The sequence below is a fragment of the Podarcis vaucheri genome (assembly GCF_965113315.1).
Source record: "Podarcis vaucheri genome assembly, chromosome: 7".
Lineage (NCBI taxonomy): Eukaryota > Metazoa > Chordata > Lepidosauria > Squamata > Lacertidae > Podarcis > Podarcis vaucheri.
The window spans coordinates 53343667-53365016 of NC_138765.1; the positions used below are offsets into that span (position 1 = coordinate 53343667).

Genomic DNA, 21350 nt, shown 5'->3' on the forward strand with positions numbered 1-21350 from the left:
CGGCGCTTAAGGGAGTGTGGAATGTAGACTGTGTCTAGAGTCGCACTCGGATCCTAGCTTCCGGGTTCGCTTTGCATGCAGTTTTGACTTTGAAGTCACATATTAATTAAGTAATTACTTTTATATCCCATTTTCCCCTTTAAGGAGCTCTAGGGGTTGTACATCTTTCTTCCCACCCCCTTTTTATTTCAACAACAACCCAGTTAGTTCGCAGTACCTCATTTGCCGTATGAACCGGCCCTCCCACCAGTGGGAATTTGGTTGGCTTTTAACACGCACCAGTGGGAATTTGGTTGGCTTTTAACACGCACGAACACCTAACACCCAAACTCCACCCGGAAGGGTTCCTCTTTATGAATGTGTAGACAGATCTATAGAGCAGATGGTACAAACCAGGGCGTGTGACGTCAGAAGAGTGCGCCGGGTGGCCGGTCCTGCTCGGGTTCTGAGCCGGGAAGAGGCTGCTTAGGGCGCCTCGCGCGACGGACGCTGAGAGGTCTGGCCGCGATGTGTGAAGCCGAGGAGGGAGGCTGCGGAAACGAGACGCAGCCTAAGAGGGCACCTCGGGGCAGGTAGGGGAACGGGGTAGGGGGTTGGGGTTGGGGTTGGGAAGAGGCCTTCCCGGCTTGTCCCGTCAGAGCCGTGACTTCCCACTAGGTGTTGTTTTTGCAATAGCCGCAGAGGCCACAACAGAAGTTAAGAAGGCAGGCTGAAATGATGTGAAAAAATCCACGTTGTGCAAATCAACATAACAGTTGTTGTGGTGGTGCTATCTTCGCACATTAAAAGACTGTCTGTAGCAGAGTGTTTTTTGGCACTTTAATAAGAAATGTCTTGCAACAGAAGCTTTGTGGACCGAGGTCTGCTTCATTAGACGTGTGAAAGGGTTGAATTCTCAGTTATTACACCTGCCAATTTAAGGCAGCGCTTAATGCATCCAATGAAAGGGCTTGTAGTCCAGTGAAAGCTTCTGTAATAAAAATGTTGTGGTGCAACCTTAGCCATGTCTACTCAGAAGTAAATTCTATTGAATGCAATGGGTGATATTCCCAGGTAAGCAGAGGTAGGATTGCAGCCACAATCTTTTAGGCTGTTTGGTTAATATAATCCTATGCCATTCTCCTGCTTGTAGAGCACCCACAGTGGCTTACACCGATAAGAAATGCTACACAACAATAATGGTTATACACTAGTGTTTTTAATTCCAATGGCAAAGAATACAAATTGTACTTTGGAATCTGATCTTCCTTTTCTCTCTTCTAAGCTGCCCCTCAAAATGTATGAAATGCAAAGAAGGTTCCCCGGTGTTGATCATCCGTGTTGGGGATGCCTTTTGCAAGTAAGTATGACGGGCAGCTGTGCCTTCTTACCGGGTTGGCAGCAGACATGCTTGTCATTTTCTGAAAGGCTGCTGTGGTCTACAACAAAGCTGCAAACCTTTTTTTGAGGGATCTGGCTGATCTTTGCTACAAGTGACAACCTCTGGTGTTGACTCACACAGCAGAATTTCAGTCATGGCATATTTCTAGACCTCTTTAATCTCTTTTAGAACTCTTTTTAAAAACAATTTGAGTTGTTTTTTCTCAAGAGCTAAACACCCGTGCTCACTGCCGGTCTCTCACTACTATCCTAACCCAGATGTTTCAACCAATTATAGTTAAGTGTGGGGAGGATCATAGCTTACACTTTGCAGAGCACATGTGTTGCATGCAGAGGTTCACAGATACAGTCCCTGGCATTGCCTGTTAAAAAGGGTCGTGGCAGGTGATGGGATGCGGAACCCCACTGGAGACCCTAGAAAGCCTATCAGGTGGATGGAAAATAGTCTGATGATATAAGGCAGCTTCTTCTATTCCTGCTCCTAAGCATAGCATTATGGCTAAAACAAAATAAGGCCAAGATATTTGACTAAAATTGTGTTTCTGTTGCATCTTATTGCTTTAATAACATGCATTTGTTGCTGTATTGTAGGAGCTGTTTCAAGGATTATTTTGTTCACAAGTTCCGGGCTATGCTTGGCAAGAATCGCTGCATTTACCCTGGAGAGAAGGTCCTGCCCAGTTATTTTGGGGCGGGCAGGCAAGGGAGCTAATAACTAGAAGTGACAGACATGTTTTCTAATGCTTTTTATTTATTTTTATTTACTGTAGGTTCTGCTTGCATTTTCGGGCGGCCCTGCCTCCAGTTCAATGGTGCGGCAAGTGCAAGAGGTATTTTCCCATGACTTCCTAGCCGGGTAAATACAGAGAATTTGGGGATTTAGTAGAGTGGTTCTTAAATTAATACCATTTCTTATGTACCCTTCACCACAAGGTTGCAGGGTGGATTATAGCAGTCTAAAAATCAGTATTAAAAACAGCTTGAAACTGACCCAAATCTTCTTTCTCATTCCAGGGCTTGAGCCGGGAAGCAGCCAAGAAACTCCGCTTCAAGCCAGGAATCATCTATGTTGATGGTAAGCAATGCTTGCTGGGTGGATTCCCTTCTATGTTTGGGAGACTGAAGAGTCTAAGTAGAGGCAGTTTGTTCAAGGTGAAACAAAGCTTGCATCAATACACTTGTACTCTTCTCCAAGGTTTGAAAACAATACTGCTAAAAAGTCTCATTTTCCCCTTTTCCTTACCTTCGAGGCAAACAAATACTCTCTTAGGGTGTCTGTGAAGGTGGCCACATTTTCATGGCAGGATTGGTGTGGGCATTTAGAAGGGGATGAACTGTGGCTTAGTGGCACAGTATCTGCTTTGTATGCAAAAGATTCAGTCCCCAGTGTCTCCAGGTAGAGCTGGGAAAGGCCCTGTTTCTGAGACTCTGGAGTGTCACTGCCAGTCAGCATAGAGGCCTTGCAGATGCTGCTGGACTGCAACTCTCAACATCCCTGATCATTTGTTCTGCTGTCTGGGGCAGATGGGAGTTGTAGTCCAAGGGCATCTGGAAGGCATGAGGTTCTCCACCCCTGGATGCGCCCAGGAGAGATTCACACACTGAAATGCAGCTGTCTTATGTTCCTAGTGCAATTTCTGTTGTCAAGCCTATTTTTCACCATAGACCGTTACCAAACTCAGAGTGACCCTTTCGGCATCAAAATTAATTTGGGTAAAGGTTTTGAGTGAGGTCGCTCTCCAAATGTTTCAGGTGACTTACACCATGACTCTTGCCCAAGCAAGGAGAAAATAGGGTGGGAGTCCCCCCAGAAGCCCACTCAGCTTGTTTAACTGATCTCCCTGATCCTCTTTCTTGCCGTGCAGAGGGAGCTGTGTGCGGACAGAGCCCAGGGAAGCGGGAGGAGATCCGCAGCGAGGTGGAGATGATTCTGCAAGCCACAGGGTTCCCTTATCACCTGGTGTGCTTGGAAGAGGTGAGGAAAGATGCACATGAGGAGAGGCCCGAGGTGCCGTGTCAACCTCTGACCTTGTTGCCGCTTCCTCATTTCAGTACAGTCATACCTCGGATTAATACGCTTTGAGTTGAGCGCGTTCGAGTTGCGCTCTGTGGCAAACCCGGAAGTAACGGAGGGCGTTACTTCCGGGTTTCGCCGCTTACGCATGCGCAGACGCTCAAAATGACGTCACACACATGCGCAGAAGCGGCAAAAAGCGACAAGCGTGTGCGCAGATGTGCCGTCGCTAGTTACGTTTACCTCTAGATGCGAACGGGGCTCCGGAACGGATCCCGTTCGTATCTAGAGGTACCACTATACGTTGGTGTATTTTGAGTGGAGTTAGGAATCTCCTTAGAGATTCAGTTTGGCTGATCAGTAATGAAATAGCCTTATTACTGTGGAAGCCAACTAGTCCCATAAGAAAGGTGCAAGAACAGACCCCCTTATGACATTTTCAGGCTAAGGACCACATGTCAGTGATGAGTGGGGAAGAGGTAAAAGCGGGCAGAGCAACGCATGCCGATCTTACCTTTGTGCAGGAGTCTGGTCCCCCCACTCCACCTTTTAGAAGAATGGAAGAGCTATTTCCTCATAGCTTAGAATTCTCAAAATAAATGTTATCATAGAAGCTATGATGTTTTTACAGTCCCAACACTAAACCAAGGCAAATAAATATCAAAGGGGTGTGTGTGGGAAACACTGATTTCTATGTTTAAATGTCTGGTCCTGCTACTGCTTTCCGTGGCTGACTGCATGTGCTCTGCCCTTTCACAGGTGTTTGACCTTCCAGGCTCTGTGCTGCACTCCATTCCCCATAGTGCCACTGACCACGGCGGCAGCTACAAGGAAGCTGTGGATGGTTTCATAAGATGTCAGCAGCATGAGAAGACGGCGGGGGACTCGGCAAGCTCCCTGGAGGACCAGCTGGCTAGGCTTAATGTTCACGGATCTTTACAGCAGGAGGGACCGCCAGTCCCAGGAACTAGGCCTCCTCCGGTGCCCCATACTGAAGAACTGACCAAGCTCTTTGGGGCTGTGAAAACCCTGACTGCAAAAGAGGAGCTCCTACAGACTCTCCGGTGAGCTTCTTTGCAGAAGTGACAGAGATCATCTTTCCTTTGGCTAGAATGCTGCTGAACGAGCTCCCAGTTTGCATTGCTCTCAAAGATGGGCAGCCCAAGGGTGTTTTGGAGGCTGCATTCGGAGACATTCCCGTCACCCTCTTGCGGTTTAATTTAACCTGCTTAAGAGGGGATGACTGAGTGCTAGATCCTGGCTAATCCCAATAATTCCTGAATCCTTGGCAGCTGAATGGATGCTGCTAGCACCCCTTTGAGATTGCTGAAGGATGACAGGGCTGCTGCAGGTAGAGCAGAGGCCAACCCATCCTGATCAGCAACCTCAGGAGCAAAAGGCCCTACAGAGCCAGGACCTAGAGTATTCTGCTTCACCCTCTCTAGGCTGCCACTTCCGGATTTGCTTTTCATGGCCTTTTCACAGTTCCACTGAATGAGACAATACTCGGCTGCTTTGCTTGGCAATTTGAGGTCTGTGCTCCTGGGGAGGGGCCAGCCACCTCCCTGCTCCTCTTCATGAGTTTATACCCTCCATGAGTTTGTCTAAAAGTGGAGGCTAAGGCCACTTGCTACGATGGCTGTGCATTGCATCTAAATACCACTTGGTGGGGATTGCCAGTGGGGGAGAGTCCTGCTTGTGGGCTACCTCTTGGCCACTGTGAAAACAGGATGCAGAACTAGATGGGCTTTGGTCTGATGCAACAGGGCTCTCCTTATGTTCTTAGGAACCACCTGATTCTGCATGTGGCCCGGACAAGTGGATATTCCAAGGTGATGATGGGGGACAGCGGTACCCGTGTGGCTGTCAAGCTCTTGACCAACCTGTGCCTGGGACGGGGGGCCTTTCTGGCTGCAGATACGGTGAGAGCAGGGGCTGCAGACTCCCATATGTTGGGGCCACAGAGTCCCATGTTTCTTACCCTCTTTGCCCTTTGGTGAGAGGTGCAAGCTTCAAGCTGGAGTGGGCAGTGCGGTTCTTGAGGAATCCAGTCCCTGTTTCCCCTCTCCAGAGAGGACATTTGGCGCTGGCCATTTCAGCAGCAGGCATCTGAGCTGCTTATAATGGCCTTGCTAGCTAGCAGAAAGCCAAGACTCTGCATCCCACTCCTGGCCCTGAAGAACTGGAGAGAAGGAAGCAGGGAGTTGTTCCAGACCTCCCAAAGAGTTGCAGCACCAGATTCAGGGACTAAAGCTGCAATTCCTGCATGTACTTACCTGAGAGTAAGCCCCACTGAACATGACGGGGCTGACTTCCAAGTACATGTATAATGAATTGTATCAGAAGACAAACTGAAGTCTGTTGACAGCACTAGCACCACCCCTGTGCTTTTCTTTATTGCTTCTATAAAAGGACGAACCGTAGCTCAGTGTCAGAGCACCTGCTTTGCATGCAGAAGGTCCCAGGTTCAACCCTTGGCATCACCAGGTACAACCTGGAATGTCCCCTGCCTGAAACCTCTAGAGAGCAGCTGCCAAGTCAGTGCAGACTATGGTGAGCCAGATAGGCTGATGGTCTGACTCAGGATAAGGCAGCTTCCCAAGTTCCTGTATTCTGTTCTCGCCACACCACCGCTTTGGACCACCCAGAGCTATCCTATCTCACAAACGGGGCAACGGATCACACACTTTCTGCACTGTTCACTTTCTCCTTTCCTTGAAAGGGCTTCTCAGACAGTCGCCACGGTGATGTGCTGTTCTTGCGTCCCATGCGGGAATACACTGCCAAAGAGATTGCCTTCTACAATTGCTTCTTTGGGGTGCCCACAGTCTTCACGCCTGCGCTGGATACTAAAGTAAGAGGGACCTACTTCTGGGTGCCTGTAGGGTGACCCCTTTGGGCCCACTTCCACCAGACCTCCTGGGAGCAAGTAACCTTCCTTGTTTCCCAAGAGTGATGCCCCTCTTCTCCTCTTCCACAGACCCCCGACAGAGCCAGCATTCACCGCCTGATTGAAAGCTTCCTCTACAAGTTGCAGTGTGACTTCCCCTCCACCACCAGCACAGTCTGCCGGTAAGCAACCCTCAGGCTGGGCCATTCTCCTGCAAGCAACTGCATGTCTCCCTGCTTCTAGGAGGACATTCATCAGCACTCCCCCACACACATTGCCCCACCCCTATCGGTTGCACGCTGATAATCTCCCTTCTGCCGGCCTGTTAGTATTTGCACCCATTGTAAGCAGGACTGTATGCATCAGTGACAGTAAGTGTCTAGTTTCTGCAGGCTGAATAAAGCATGCAAACTAGGAAGTTGTCTGTGTGCTTTTAAAACCCACTGGAGTTGCCAGTTCACTTTTGGGTCCAATTCAGGGTTCTCACATTAGTGTTTAAAGCCCTAAACTACTCAGGCCCAACATACCTGAAAGACCTCCTCCTTCCCTACAGACCCTCTCAGGTGCTAAGATTAGTAGACGGAGCCCTTGTGGTAGTTCCTCTGCCCTAAGAGGCTTGGGGTGGTCCAATAGAGGGCATTCTCCGTGGCAGCCGCTAAATTCTGGAACTCCCTCCCCATTGAGGTATGTCTGGTTCCTTCACGATACAACTTCTGGCAAATAGTGAAGATGCATATCTTTGCCCTGGGAGGTGTATATTTTTAGGAGCCACATCATTTCTGTGATTGTAAGCAGTTTTAATACTGTGTTTTACAGTTGTAACCTGTCCTGGGATCTTAGGGTGAAAGGTGGATGATAATAATGATAAAAGCCCACTTATTCTTCAGGGCAGCAAAGCCCCACATCTTGATCCCCACATCCCTTTCTGAATTCTTGAGACCATGACATTTTCCTCTCAAGGGATTTAAAGTTTGCTTCAGCCACCATTAAAGCCTAGAAACTCCAGGTTGTATCCAACTTAATTTTACTCACAGTAGATCTGTTGAAATGGACCTAAAGAAGTCCACTAACTCCAGAGGGTCTTCTCTTGAGTAGGACGTAACACTGGACACAACCCTTGTAATCCTAAAATGAGTGTGTTGAGATCATTGTTGCTTTCTGGCAGCTTAACTCTGTGCCAGTTCTCACATGCTGTCTGCGGAATACATGCAGACATGGATTGTGTGACTTCCCCATGTGGTGAGACCAGCTGGATGGTGCACAGAAGGCCTGAGAGGCGAAAGCAAGATGGATAATAGGAGGCAGAAGGGCTATCCATGTATTCCCAGCCCTCTTCTTGATGCCCTCTCCATCCTTTCTGCAGGACAGGTGAGAAGCTTTGTGTGACTTCCCCAGAGACTGACCCTGGTGGACCCACAGAAACACCCCAGTGCCTCTTCTGTCTCTGCGCCTTGGACACCAATGCTGGTATGTGGTGGCCTTGTGAACCTCAACGGCAAAGTTCTTTTTCACTTCTTTAAGAAGAAGAAGAAGAAGAAGAGTTTGGATTTGATATCCCGCCTTTCACTCCCCTTCAGGAGTCTCAAAGCGGCTAACAATCTCCTTTCCCTTCCTCCCCCACAACAAACACTCTGTGAGGTGAGTGGGGCTGAGAGACTTCACAGAAGTGTGACTGGCCCAAGGTCACCCAGCAGCTGCAGGTGGAGGAGCGGAGACGCGAACCCGGCTCCCCAGATTATGAGACTACCGCTCTTAACCACTACACCACAGGGGATGCACCTGGATGTGGTTCTACAAAGTCAGAAATTGGAGAACTGGAAGGACCCCAAAAGCTAGCTTGACTTCTGCCTCCCACCAGAAGCCACAGATACCCACCAGCTTGCCTGCTCTAACCTGCAGGGTGTCAGCATTAGCTGAGCCAGGAGTTTCTCCTTCTGGGCTGCCGTACCCAACTGCCATAGAACTAATGATCTTGCCACTGGAATACCTGCCTCTGGGATTCCTCTAGTAACATCTAGAGCAGCCTTTTCGTCCCCAGATGTTGGACTACAACTCCCATCATTGCTGGCCACTGGTCCCTTAAGCTAGGGATGATTGGAGTTGTAATCCAACAACATCTGGGGCCCCAAGGTTGAGAAAGGCTGGTCTAGAGCAACCTTCTCCATCCTGGTGCCCCCTGGTGGACTCCCAACTCCCAGCATGTCTAAATGACAGGGATGATGGGAATTGTAGTGCAGTGACATCTGAAGGGAAACTGGTTGGGGAAAGCAGCAGGAAGCTTTATTTTCCATGTCTTCTTTTTGTAGACAAATTCATGAAGGGATAAGACTGTTCATGGCTGCTAGCCACAATGGCTATGTTCTTCTTCCACTGTTGGAGGCAGCATGCCTCTGAATACCAGTTGCTAGAAACTGCAGGAGAGGAGAGGGCTCTTGCCCTCTTGCAGGCTTCCCCTTGGCACCTGGGTTGCCACTGAGAAGAGGATGCTGGACTAGATACACCACTGGCCTGATCCAGCATGGCTGTTGTAACAGCATCCTTCTAGCCTGTTGTACCCATTGAACTCCCTGGGTACAAAGAGAGCAAGACTGTCCTGGCTTACAAAGCTTAGCCACTTGGGGGCGACAGCTGAAACTCTCTCCGCCACTGAGGACAAAGACTCAGCCGGCCAAAGAAGCGATGCTGCCTCTGACTCTGCTTTCCCTTTCCTCCCCAGTGGACGGCTCCTCCTTGCAGTCGACGGTGCTGTCAGAGCAGCTCTGCCAGAAGCCACTTCCACCATCCACTGGGAACGGCTGCTGTGGAGGGGCCTCGAATCAAACAGGATGCTGCAGGGCCCCTCTGGCACCAAGGTAAGCAGGGATGCTGGATCCAGAACAGATAGCTCCACAAACAACTTAGCTTTGTACGGGTGGGGGGACTCCTTGCCCCCAACTTGGATGGCTTTCAAAAAAGGGCTGGAGGACAAAGGCTATGAATGACTACCAGCAGCAGTGGCTAGGCTCTGCCTCCACTGCAGGAGTCAAAGATGCTTGCTGAAAACCGCAAGAGGGGAGAGGGCTGTTGCACTCGAATCCTGCTTGCCAGGTTCCCACAGGCATCTGGGTGGCCACGATGAGAAGAGGACACTGGACTAGATGGGCCATTGGCCTGATCCTGCAGGCTCCCCTTAGGTGGTGGGAAACCCTTTGGAAGGCTGCATGTCAATGGCCAGAAGCAAATGCAGGCGGAGCAACCAATGTAAATGTCGCCTTTGTGAAATTATTCAAACACCCCACTCTATTCAAGGAAGTGAGAGGTATTATCCAAGTTCAAGAGGACACGCCCACCAAGCAGGCCAAAGCACTTGGGGTGGGTGGGTGGGTGTGAAGCAAGTTCACCTCTGCTGTACTAGAATCATAGACATCACCTGCCCAGACTTGATCCTCTGCCCTCCTGCTCTGTTCTCCCCTGTAGAGATTCTTCCCAGCTTCTCCCATTGCTCTGCTACAGCTGCCGCCTGACCATCAAAGACATGGTAAGCGCAGAGAGGTGTGGAGTGCAGGATTCCTCCTACTCTAATGCTGCATTTTTCTGGGCTGTCACATTTGCTTTCTGTTCAGAGACTACAGGCCAGTTGGCGGCCTCTGTCACCAAACTATTGCTTCCAGATGAGTGGATGAAGTTTGACAGGTGGGAGAGTGTTGCGCCCTTTGGGAAGGGGAGAGAGGAGTGTTATGGGCCCAAGCAGAGTGCAGCGAGATAGGGCATTGTCTGCCGCTTGATTTGGACGCGGAGGCTTGGCCTCATGAGGACTCAAACTCAGGGCAAAGCGGAAAGGCCACCTACCCTTTTGTATTTTCTTTACCAGACTAGGGATGGGCATGGGCTCTGCCAGGCCTAAGTGATGCTCAGGCATTCATCATGGTGAAGCATCTGCTCTGAATTCTGGAAGTGTTCATTCACCCCAACCTCTTTCCTCCTCTGCAGAGCTCCTTGGAGCCTCTCCCAGCCTACATCCACTTGGAGGCAGAGCGCCGGCGATGCAGGTACAAGCCACACACCCTGCAGAGGAGGGGATATGTGCAGTGGGAGACATAGTTCATCTCTGAATAGAAGCACTTATAGGAAGGGCAGGGAAGAGCATATTGGAGGCAGTTCTGGTGTGTGTGTGTATGTGAAAGAGACCAAAGAGATCTCAAACCGGGCTCATTTCTCCATGGAATCACTCTGGGTGGCAAGACCAGGTCCCAAATTTATTTAGTGCTGGGGATATACTGTTGTGCCCCCTCCCCTTACCAAAGGCCAGGGTGCTCTTGAGACAGAAAACGAAATCATGGAGATATCTAAAGTTTTGTGGTTGCTGTTGTAGTTATGTAGGTTGGATAAATGTGTATGATGAGAAATTTGAGATCAAAGCATGTATTCTTGCAGTAGTACACGGGGCAGGAACTATTACGATAGCCCCATGGGTTAGAGATGACCAAAGGGTCTGTCAAAGGCTCAGATCCTGCCTTGGCAGTCATGGTCATATTTGGTCAAGTCCTCTGCTCTTCCCCAGTACCTGTCAAATGACAACCAGATAGAATTAATCTTGACAAAGGTTTTATCAGACCAAGTTGTGAGCTGCAACACTGGTTTGCTGGAATTACCAGTCTCCATGGGGCACAGGGAGGATGCTTCTTGTGCTGATTCTTACTTAACCACCCACTCTCCCTGTTCAGGTCCCATCTCCACACGCACACACCCCAAACAGCAGCAGCTTGTCATAGGGGTCCCCTTTGTGACTTTACCAGCTTCCAGCCAGCTGAACGAGAGTTGCTGGGGAACCAGAAATGTTCAGGTGTAGAGACTGGTGTGTGTTTTGTTCCTGCAGGGCTGCAATGAAGCAAGAAATCCAGGAGTTCCTGCTTGAAGAAGAGGACAGTGATGCTGCTGAGGGCCTTCCCCTGAGCTGATGACAGGTTTGCTGAGCTCTGGAGAACTAGAGTAGAACACCCAATGCAAGAAAGCACCCCCTCTTGGCTCTTATTTGACCTTTTCTTCCTTCCTGAATTTTATAAATTTTCTAATAAATTATTCTGAAGCCACCAGCATTTGGCTCAGTGATGCTACAGGAGGTCTCCCATCATTTCAGTTGGTGCCAATCACTTAAGAATTCTTACACAACTCCGCCAGTGTGGAGAACCAGTGCCTTGCCGGGAATGATGGGAGTTGTAGTTCTAACACATAAAGCGCAACAGGCTGAATGGTGATGTTTGTAACAAATTTCTTTCCAGGTTACTTCCTAACATACGAATCAAGTCCAGGATGCCTGCTGCGCTTTATATGTTGTAATTATTGCATCTGCATAACAAGGTATTGTATTAGTTTTGGGAGTTGTAGTTCAGCAATATCTGGAGGGCCAAAGGTGCCTTTATATTTGCAGTATAAGTCTCCCTACCTTTCAGAAGATGGGGTAGTAAGGATGAAGCCAAGAAAAAGCTCTGTTCAAGGTGAGGGTGTATCACCTCTTTTCCACCCCACCCCCCAAGATCACCCTTGTCCCCATTATTCAGTATGCTCTAATATCGCTAATAACCACAGCTTTTTATTTTAAAAGTTTTATTATATAGATCTGTATAAATAAAACCACCTCCTTTAGGAAAAAAGTCAAGAGACTCCAGCCACCCCTTTGTTTCCAGCAGCTGGGGTTGGCACGTAGTGATGCCTAGACTATGGCACTCGGTTGTGGGGGGGGGGGGAGGAGTGTTTGTGGCAATGTGAGAACAAGAAGTGGGAGGGGGTAGAGAAGCTCTGTACCCCCACATTCTTTTGTTTTGCAGGGGGAGAGGGAGATGCAAACAGGTTATTGCTGTGCATACAGTGGGCTTTTCAGCAGGATACAGCACCGCAAGTCAATCAGCAAATGGTTGCAGACTTCCTGCTTTGCAAAACACCCTCTTGTGCTGCTGTGAATAACCCAGGAGGGTAAGGGGCTTCGGAGAGTGCAAAGGTGCTTCCCATTCAGCCGTTTCAAAAAGGGAAATCTGATGCAAAGAGTGACAGTATTCCCCCCCCTCCTCCTAAGGCAGTGGGGCAGCAGGTTTGGCTCAGAGGTTAAGAGGCTGCCCCACCCACAGAGGTGAAGCAAAAGGCAGGTGGGGAAGAGAGGCAGTTTCCAGGTCCAGCAGTAGGAGGAGCTCAGCATCCTCTCCAGGTCCATCTTTAGGCTCTCCATCCGCCCCTTAGAGAGAGTGAGAGAGAAGGCGGTGTTTTCTCAACACCTGTTCTTGTGTCTTGCCAGCTGCTTGGCTCTGTTGTGGTAGCGGCTCCTCACTCTTTCTCGCGTGTCCACTTGATCATGGTCTCCGGCGAGCGGTAGAGGAAGATGAGCTTGGCGTACAGCTCCTCCTCCAGCTCCAACTCGCCCGTCTCACGGACCAGGAAGATGTCGTGGCACAGCTTAAGGATGCGGTCGACGCAGGGCAGCTCCTCAAACATGATGGAGTGAGAGATCTCACTGAAGAAGCCCCGCACGAACTTGCCGATCACCAGCACGATGGAGACGTAGAGGCCCATGATCCTGGGTGGGGGGAGAAGGGGGTTAGCCAGGGATCCAAGAAAGCAGCTGCCAGCACACGGCGGAAGCCACACCCATGCGGTTCTGCTTTGCAGGCATGCAAGATCACACCATTGTATGCCTCTTTAATTTTATTCTGCTCAGAATAATGCAGCTAAGAAATGGCTGCTTTGCTAGTGCATTGGGGGGGGGGAAGGGGGGCAGGATTATTATAGCATTTGTCAGCCGCTCTCTATAATAAAAAGTGTACCCGAAAATAAAATTCAGCACTTAAAAATGATTTAAGACTAGAAAAATGTAAAGCAGTGACATGTAAAATACAGAAAATGCTCATCCAGCAACATACTAATCAGGACAAATCCTACCCATGCTACTGAAAAATGATCACCACCATAGGAGGCCATGTTAATTAACTAAAGGCCTGGTTAAACGCCAAGGGTTTAGCTTGGAGCCTCTAGAAGGGTTCTAGGCGTTCAGTTGGGAACAAAACATTCGGGGAAGATGTAAAGCAGGATGGGGGTGGTTCAGGAGGCTGTGTGTGGCCTCAGAAGAGTCCCAGGCGTCAGACAGTCTTAGGGGCCTGTGTTTCTTCCCCACCCCTGTGCCCTAAGGTATGGGCTATCCAAGCCCATGACCTCTGAGCCAAAGATTTGCATCAGCGCCAGAGCTTAGAATGTAGGCAACAATTCTCCCATGAATGTAAATGGCCCCCTCCTGATGTTACTCACCCATATCCTGCCAAGAAACCGAGGCTGGGAGGGCTGACTTTGTCGTTGAAAATGACCATGGGCAGGATGTTGCAGTCCTGTTCCTGGCAGTTGGCCAGCCGAATCACCCACCACTCAAGGAAGTTGGCACTGCCGTTCTCAATTCCCACCTGCTGCCGTTTCAGTTGCACCTCTACGTCCCAGTAGCTGTCCTCATCCTCTGCCACGGTAGATATGGAACAGTGGACAGAAACTTTGAATGAGCAACTCTGTCTTCATAAAGAATGGGTGTTCTCCTATCCCTCCAGCTTAATCAGAAACAGGAGTGTGGGCTTTCTGGAAATGTTTGAACTGAACATTTCCCCATAGTTACCAATCTGTCGGGATCTTATTGGGTTGCAGGCTGAATTTTGGAATAAGGTGTTTGTTGAGATTTCTAGGATAACTAAACAAACTGTTACTCTGTGTTTGCACTTGGCACTTTTGAACCCGTACATGGAAACAGAACGGAAACAGTCTCACCTGGCAGCATCTGCTCGACTGGTTTGGCTTCAGGGCCATTAGGTGCACGAATGTAGGGAGGAAAGAGTTTGGGAACTTTACTGCAACAAAAAAGGAGAAGGATCAGAGGAAGCCTTTAAAGGGTGCACAGAGCCGCACTCCCTCCCACATGCATGATCCCAACCCCAAGGGAGGGTAGAGTCTCTCTTGCACTCAGGTCCTGCTTGTGGGCTTCCCAAAGGCATCAAGCTGGCCAGTGTGAGACCAAGATGCTGGACTAGATGGGGCCCATTTGGCCTGATCCAGCAGCCAGTCGCTTCTGATGCTCTTACGCTAAGCCATGCCAAGGCTCTACTGGGGAAACTCTGGTCAACCGCGAATCATTTTCTCATCCCCACTGTGTGGGGTCACCCATGGGCTTTTGTTTTTGAGATGGGGGAGAGATTGCCTCCTTTCTTGCAATAAAATCCTTGGGAGTGTGCTGGGAGGGCGTGTGCCGCACCCTCAAACTTACACAAACTCGTTGTGGGTGCCTTGCAGCAGCCTTGCCAAATCTCTCCGCACGTTGTCTTGTTGCCCCAGCTCCATTGTGTGTTTCTCAGAGGTGTACTCCGCTGTTCCTCCTATGCTAAGGTTCCTGAAGGTTTTGGGGGTGGGAGTAATGAAAAGAGGAAGAGACAGAGAGGTATTAATGTTTCAAATCCTTTGTCATCTGTTTTGTCTGAGAGGCTCTTGACCATGCTAAGCCTTTGGTGCAATCAGAACACACCAAGAAGATAACCCATTAAAAAAAACGAGGCTAAAGTGTCTTGGTCAAAGTTAACCAGGAAGACTATTAGGAGATGGAGAACCATTTTCAGCACAGGGGCCACGTCCCCTTACAGACAAGCTTCCAGGGGCCACAGGCTAGTTGATGGGCAGGATGTGAGAGGCAGAAGAGGGCAGAGCAATGAATGTGACTCTCGTCTTTGTACCACAGGCTGTATTCCAGCAGGGCTCTCTATGTACCAACACTTCTCCATCTAGGCAAGCAAGAGGCATCCTCAGACTCTTAAGGAGGGCAACCAAAATGGTCAAAGGCCTGGAAACGATGCCTTATGAGGAACGGCTAAGGGAGCTGGGCATGTTTAGCCTGGAGAAGAGGAGGTTAAGGGGTGATATGATAGCCATGTTCAAATATATAAAAGGATGTCACATAGAGGAGGGAGAAAGGTTGTTTTCTGCTGCTCCAGAGAAGCGGACACGGAGCAATGGATCCAAACTACAAGAAAGAAGATTCCACCTAAACATTAGGAAGAACTTCCTGACAGTAAGAGCTGTTCGACAGTGGAATTTGCTGCCGAGGAGTGTGGTGGAGTCTCCTACTTTGGATGTCTTTAAGCAGAGGCTTGACAACCATATGTCAGGAGTGCTCTGATGGTGTTTCCTGCTTGGCAGGGGGTTGGACTCGATGGCCCTTGTGGTCTCTTCCAACTCTATGATTCTATGATTCTATGACACATTCCAGCCAGTCAAAGGCACTTGGAGAGGGTGCAGAACATGGCTGGGGAGTGGGAAATTACTGCTGCTTGATTACACTGTGAAGTATTAATCACAGCAACGCGTACTGCGCAAGCCATTAGCCTGAGCCAGCAAGGTGTTTCTTGTTGCATGTCCTAGCGAGACGCCATAATCCTAAAATCTCCACCCGGACATACCGCTGGAAGTTCCACGTGAAGCGCAGGGTGATGGCGGAGGAGCCATTATGCAGCTCTCGGTACAGCTGCTCCCGGCTGGGTGGGCTGATGCTCCATAGCGAGCCCGAACTGCCCTCAATGCGCGCCGTCACGATATCCTCATAACTGTAAAGGGTGATGAACTGCATGGCCACCTGGGGGCAGGAGAGAGCGCCAGAGTCAGGGTAGTATGCCACAACACACACACAACTAGTTTACCCATAAAGCCTCCTTTTCTTACACAGCACCAGCACAGAACATGAGGACTGGGAGGACTCCTGCTGCTGCTGCTACTATGGCCACATGCCTGGATGCAGAGGGAAGCTCTTTTCCCATTCCCAGTTTCCTTGGGAAACTCACCGGCTGCCGCACAAACTCGTTCGTTAACGCATCATAGTCCTTGGGGGTGAACTCTTGGATTGACTGCTGTTGGGCGCTCATGGTGAAGAGAGGCTGCAAAAGGAAAAGGGTGAGAGGGAGGAGGGGGGTTGAGAACTACTCACGCCAGCAGAGCCGGTCCAAGCAAACAGCCCTGCCAGATCAAGCAATCTAATCCAGCAGCCTCTTCCCCACAAAAGTCAGCCAGATGCCCCAATGAGAAGCAGGGCTTGAGTGCATTAGCCGTCTCCCTTCTGACACTAGAGGCAATTGATAGCTTTATCCTCCCTGGAACCAACGACAACCCATCACACATATAGAAATGGACCATGGACCAGTATCAAGCTTTAATCCATCCAGATGGCTCTGCTAAGGAGTGGATAGCAGGAGGGGCTGTCTGAATGCAGACCAGAATGACCGCATCGTTCTAGCAAGAGAACCAGGCCACGCCATCTGCAGCAGCCTCTCCCGAGATAGGGCCCTCCAGACATTTTGGATGGCAACTCAAATCAGCCTCAGCCAGGCTGTTCTGACAGGGTAAGCCAAAAGGCCACCAGGATCTTTTGGCAGGTTTGACCCGGCAGACAAAAACCCTCCCTGCACATGGTAGTCAGCGTGGCTTCTGACCAGTGCTTTAGAGAGAACGGCTCAGCGCTAGCTCCCAAGGAAGTGGGCCGTGCAGCTATTTCTCCAGCTGACAGCAGGTGCTGCTACTGCATTATTCACTGTGAGGCAGAATCACCCTTCTAAACAGGACAGACGAAGACCCCCAGTGGGTCCGGCCCATGCTGTCCTCTTCCTACCTCGTAGCCTCCCAGCTTGAGGGTGACGGTGACGTCAATGGGGTGGTTGACCACGCCCACCACAGAGCGCACGAGCGACATGAAGAGCAGCGGGAACCAGATGATGCAGATGAGGAAGAGGATGATGAGGCCCCCCATGCCGTACTTTACAATCTTCTTCTTCTTCTGCCCCTTGGGCTGCGGGTATTTCTGTAGGGAGGGGTCAGAGATGCATAAGGACGAGGCCCATGTGTGAATGACGGCGTGGTTAGATGGCCGCATCCTGACCAACGGGAGGATAAAAGCTCGTCCAGAGTTCCTCCTTTCTCATAATTCAATTTCCCGCCAGCTGCTCTCGTTTCTATTTATTTGATAAACTTCATACCTCTTGATTGTAAAAGAAAACCCCTCAAAGCGGTTTACAAAAAGAATAAAACAAAGTATCAGTAAAATAACAGTTAAAAACTATTTAAAACATTTAAAAAATTAATGTTTAGTGAGAAGCTAAAGCCAGATTACAAGGCAGCTTCTACATGTCTGGATGGACTTGCCCAACAAACACGTTTTTAGCAGGCACCAAGAAGCGTACGGTGAAAATACCTGCCTGATGTCAATAGGCAAGGAGTTCCAAAGTGTGAAAACAATCAAATTCTTACAAATGTGGGACCAATATGATGTGGCACTTGTAACAGTGCCAGTGCCGTAACTCAAAATGGCCAAGTGTGTATATATGGGGTAAGTTTTTACACTCTAGGACAGCGGTGGGAGAGGTCAGGCCCACCCTTGCCGCCTCCTCCTTCGCCGCCATTTCAGCCCCACCTTCTCAGTCTCGCGGCTGCACTTGATGATGAAGATGTTGGCATAGATGTCTTCCACACACATCCAGTTGGAGAGAGACAGGGTGGTGTCCGTCCAGACCCAGTCCATGACAGCCCGCAACTCCACCAGGAAAGGCACCAGGCGGAAGCTGTCAGAGGAGAGAGGGGCGTTCAGATCCTGTGCATTTTGATCTCTGGTCCCTGAAAAGCAGCTTTCCCCCTGCCCCAACTTGTAACTACAAAGCCAACCCTGATCATACTGAACTTGCTCTCTTGTATCTTCACCTGACTCAGGCTCCCCTTGCCCCACTCTGGAAGGACCCTGGGAACTGGGCCTTACCCTTGGAAGAGAAAGAGGTTGAGGTGGTTGTACTTCTTGGTGAGGAAGTTCCCCAGGATGCGAGTAGGGTAGCCGCAGCGGATCTGGTAAGCCGACAGAGCGAAGTAGATGCATTTCACAAAGTACCACAGCTGGGCCACAGTATTCAAGTTGAACATCCTGGGGAGGGAAATCACAATTGGGGGAAGGAAGGGGGGCACATTTCAGGGCTGGTTCTTCCTTTTTATTTTTAAAAATGTATTTTATTGCTTCTCATGAGGAAACATCAATGATATATAGAAACAGGTAAATTCCTCCCAGCCCCTTACCCACCCACGGAAGAACAAGCAGCAGAAAAACATTTGAGGACATCCAAACTAGAATAAATGAAGAGTTCCAATGGCAGAGGTACACTTCAGCCACTTCAGACAGCGTTCTGCAATCTCAGGAAGGCAGACAACAAAGATCTTGAATATGCCCCTTAATGTATTCCATGAGTAGGCTCCAAGTAGCAAAAAAGTCAAAACAGGTTTTGCCTTTCTTCTGGCCAATTTTTCAGTTCAATGCCAATTTTTCTGCAAGCACAATATGCATAAATCCATGGAGCCTTTGCTTAAAAGTTAAGTTGACCGCCAGCTTCCAGGTTTTTGCAGTTTCTAGACGAGTAGCCAGTAATGTGAAGAATTTTAATGCTTTGTGTACGTACTACTTATTGACCCTCCGTATATTAACTAATTGTGTAGCAAGAACCGTCTGACTCGTTGCAGCATTAATTTCATTAAATATCAAAATGCAATATGCAGCTAGGGTCTGGTCCTTCTTCTGCCCACAGGTTTAGAAGGATGGTAGAGGTCCGGGGCTGTGCCTGTACTGTGAATATATATAGCATATCATTCTATTAATACATAACATAACAGGCAGACAGATAGCTAGGCCAGGTACCTCTCAGTGACTGCAGGCAAGATGAAGAACATCCAAACGTGGATGCCAAAGACCAGGAAGACCTGGAAGACTAGCTTGCCCAAGACGCTCTTGCGGAGGTAGAGAGCCCGGTCGATGACCATGGTGGAGAACTGAATGAGCAGCATCACCAGGAAGGCCTGCGGCACCTGGTCGTCTGAGAGGGAGGAAGTGATGTCGGCCGCAGCAGAGTGTTTCTGGGGAGAAAGGGAAGCCTGTGCTGGGACGTGTTTGGCAGATTGGCAGGAGGAAGGGAATACCTCTTGCCCGGGCAGCTGTCCTCCAGATCTGCCCCAGGATATGGAGGGCAACACTTGCTTGGGGATCCCCAAGCACAGGTAAAAGGTAAAGGGACCCCTGACCATTAGGTCCAGTTGTGACCGACTCTGGGGTTGCGGCACTCATCTTGCTTTATTGGCCAAGGGAGCTGGCATACAGCTTCCAGGTTATGTGGCCAGCATGACTAAGCCGCTTCTGGCGAACCAGAGCAGCATATGGAAATGCTGTTTACCTTCTCGCCAGAGTGGTACCTATTTATCTACTTGCACTTTGATGTGCTTTCGAACTGCTAGGTTGGCAGGAGCAGGGACCGAGCAATGGGAGCTCACCCCATCATGGGGATTCGAACCATTGACCTTCCGATTGGCAAGTCCTAGGCTCTGTGGTTTAACCCACAGCGCCACCCAAGCACAGAGTCACATCCAAATTAGAACAGACCCATTGAAATGCTTGGACCTGAGTTGGTCGTGCCCATTGATTTTACTCTGCAAATTACCATGTCTGTTGGAGGCACTGCGTGAATTAAGTTTGCTAACAAATAACTGTGATGGTCCCACTTACCCCAAAAGCCCAGAAACCAAAGATGATGATGATGAAGTCGACCACATCAGCAAGGAACATGAGGGCATAGACATCGGTGGCAGCACGGTATTTGCTGTGCAAAATGTCCTGGAAGAACCGCTGCAGTGGTTGGAACATGCGCTCTGCTCTGGAGGGAGAGGGAGGCGGGGAGGATAAGGTGTAGGGCTGATGCCTTTGCCACTTGCCACTTAATGCAGAACCACCCCAGAACCAAATCATCTGCATGAATATCAGGAAGGGATGTAGCTTTCCACATGCAGAAAATGTCAGGCCAAGTCCTTGGCATCTCCAGGCAAGACTGGGACAGACTCCAGAAAACCCAGAGTCACTGCCAGTCAGTGCAGACATTACTGAGCTTGATGGACCAATGGCCTGACTCAGTATAAGGCAGCATCCTGTGCTCCTAAGAATGGTAAGGCTAGGCTTATTGAATTTATGTATTGCTTCACACACACACCCCTGAAGCAAGGAAAATATGAAGTAATACAATCACATTAAATTATTAAAACCAAATTGTACCATAGCTAGTGTTTCAAAAAGTGAAAATCTGAACACAATAATTGTTGAGCATTTTTGGCAAAATCATCAAAAAAAAGTTGTTGAGCTATTTTTAAAGGAAAATCACTTCCGACATGGGTTGCCATACGTCTGGATTTTCCTGGGTGTTTTTAGCGATTTTTGCTGGGACGCTACTTTGGCCACAATATTCTGGCGATGTCTGGCAAATTCTGGACATATGCCAACCCTACCATAGCAGAACCACATGCTTAGCAAGCAGAAGGTTCCCAGGCTCAGTACCTGGCATCTCCAGTATGCAAAGGATTGTGGAACAGTGGTGGGGAAGACCGTTTTCTGCCTGAGACCCTGGAGAGAAACAACTAGATTTGGGACAGATGGTGTTAGATGGAAGAGGCTTGCTCAACGTAAGATACCCATGTGGGTTGTGGAAAGGGCAGGTGGAGCAAGCAAAAGGTCCCAGGTTTTATCCCAGGAACTTCCAGGTAAAAGGACCCCAGGAAGCATTAAGTGATGAGAAAGACCCGGGAAATGAACCTGGAGAGCCATTGCCCAGCATTAGAAGAGGCCTGCTAGATTAGGCGCAAGGAGGCCCACTGAATCCAGCACCCTGTTCTCAGAGTCACCAACTAGATGCCCCAATGGGAAATCCACAAGGAAGACTGATATTATTCAGTGGAAGTAGAGCATAGCCACCACAGCTAGTTGCGCATCTGGTCCAGCATTCTCTTGTTACCGTGGCCACCCAGATGCTTGTGAGAAACCTTCAAGCAGGACCTGAGAAGAACAGCACTTCCCCCCTCCCCCTGGTGATTTCCCAGCAGTTGGCAATCAGAGGCTTACTGCGTCCAACTGTGGAGGTAGAACATCATTATGAATATATTGCTTTTCAAGAAGAAATGCCAAGGCGTTGTACGAACAACAGAAAAATAGCAAGAATAAAACCAGCTATAAAAATGCAACTACCC

The 21350-nt window shown here is 49.4% G+C and overlaps 2 protein-coding genes across 4 annotated transcripts in view; one reads left to right on the forward strand and one right to left on the reverse strand.

Moving 5' to 3' along the window:
- Positions 1–42: 42 nt before the first annotated feature.
- Positions 43–11379, forward strand: CTU2 (cytosolic thiouridylase subunit 2). Of its 3 annotated transcripts, none has more exons than XM_082229207.1 (15): positions 43–64; positions 1265–1339; positions 1972–2050; positions 2151–2210; positions 2395–2455; positions 3246–3355; positions 4154–4458; positions 5181–5316; positions 6117–6248; positions 6375–6466; positions 7648–7751; positions 9001–9136; positions 9741–9801; positions 10254–10312; positions 11140–11379. In XM_082229207.1, the coding sequence occupies exons 2-15, from the start codon at positions 1281–1283 to the stop codon at positions 11219–11221; spliced, it is 1476 nt and encodes a 491-aa protein (XP_082085333.1). In that variant the 5' UTR covers positions 43–64; positions 1265–1280; the 3' UTR covers positions 11222–11379. The 3 variants fall into 3 exon arrangements, with proteins under 3 accessions (XP_082085333.1, XP_082085332.1, XP_082085334.1); XM_082229206.1 differs by lacking the exon at positions 43–64 and adding an exon at positions 350–572; XM_082229208.1 differs by lacking the exons at positions 43–64; positions 1972–2050 and adding an exon at positions 358–572.
- A 471-nt stretch (positions 11380–11850) lies between these two features.
- The window catches only part of PIEZO1 (piezo type mechanosensitive ion channel component 1 (Er blood group)), a 122847-nt gene continuing 113347 nt past the window's right edge, over positions 11851–21350 (reverse strand). Inside the window, exons 42-52 of the mRNA XM_082229234.1 lie at positions 19846–19993; positions 18988–19202; positions 18067–18225; positions 17728–17875; positions 16930–17118; positions 16109–16201; positions 15731–15903; positions 14548–14670; positions 14055–14134; positions 13554–13752; positions 11851–12828 (exon numbers count right to left, since the gene is read on the reverse strand). Coding sequence (XP_082085360.1) covers positions 12579–12828; positions 13554–13752; positions 14055–14134; positions 14548–14670; positions 15731–15903; positions 16109–16201; positions 16930–17118; positions 17728–17875; positions 18067–18225; positions 18988–19202; positions 19846–19993 — 1777 coding nt within the window. The 3' untranslated portion in view covers positions 11851–12578. The remainder of the gene's footprint in view (positions 12829–13553; positions 13753–14054; positions 14135–14547; positions 14671–15730; positions 15904–16108; positions 16202–16929; positions 17119–17727; positions 17876–18066; positions 18226–18987; positions 19203–19845; positions 19994–21350) is intronic.

Bases quoted from the DNA above. Each gene is read 5' to 3' on its own strand.
- CTU2 (XM_082229206.1), top strand. From the start codon at position 508: ATGTGTGAAGCCGAGGAGGGAGGCTGCGGAAACGAGACGCAGCCTAAG. The intron at 4,459-5,180 runs GTGAGCTTCTTT...TTATGTTCTTAG, and splicing joins GAGCTCCTACAGACTCTCCG to GAACCACCTGATTCTGCATG. The intron at 10,313-11,139 runs GTACAAGCCACA...TTGTTCCTGCAG, and splicing joins GCAGAGCGCCGGCGATGCAG to GGCTGCAATGAAGCAAGAAA.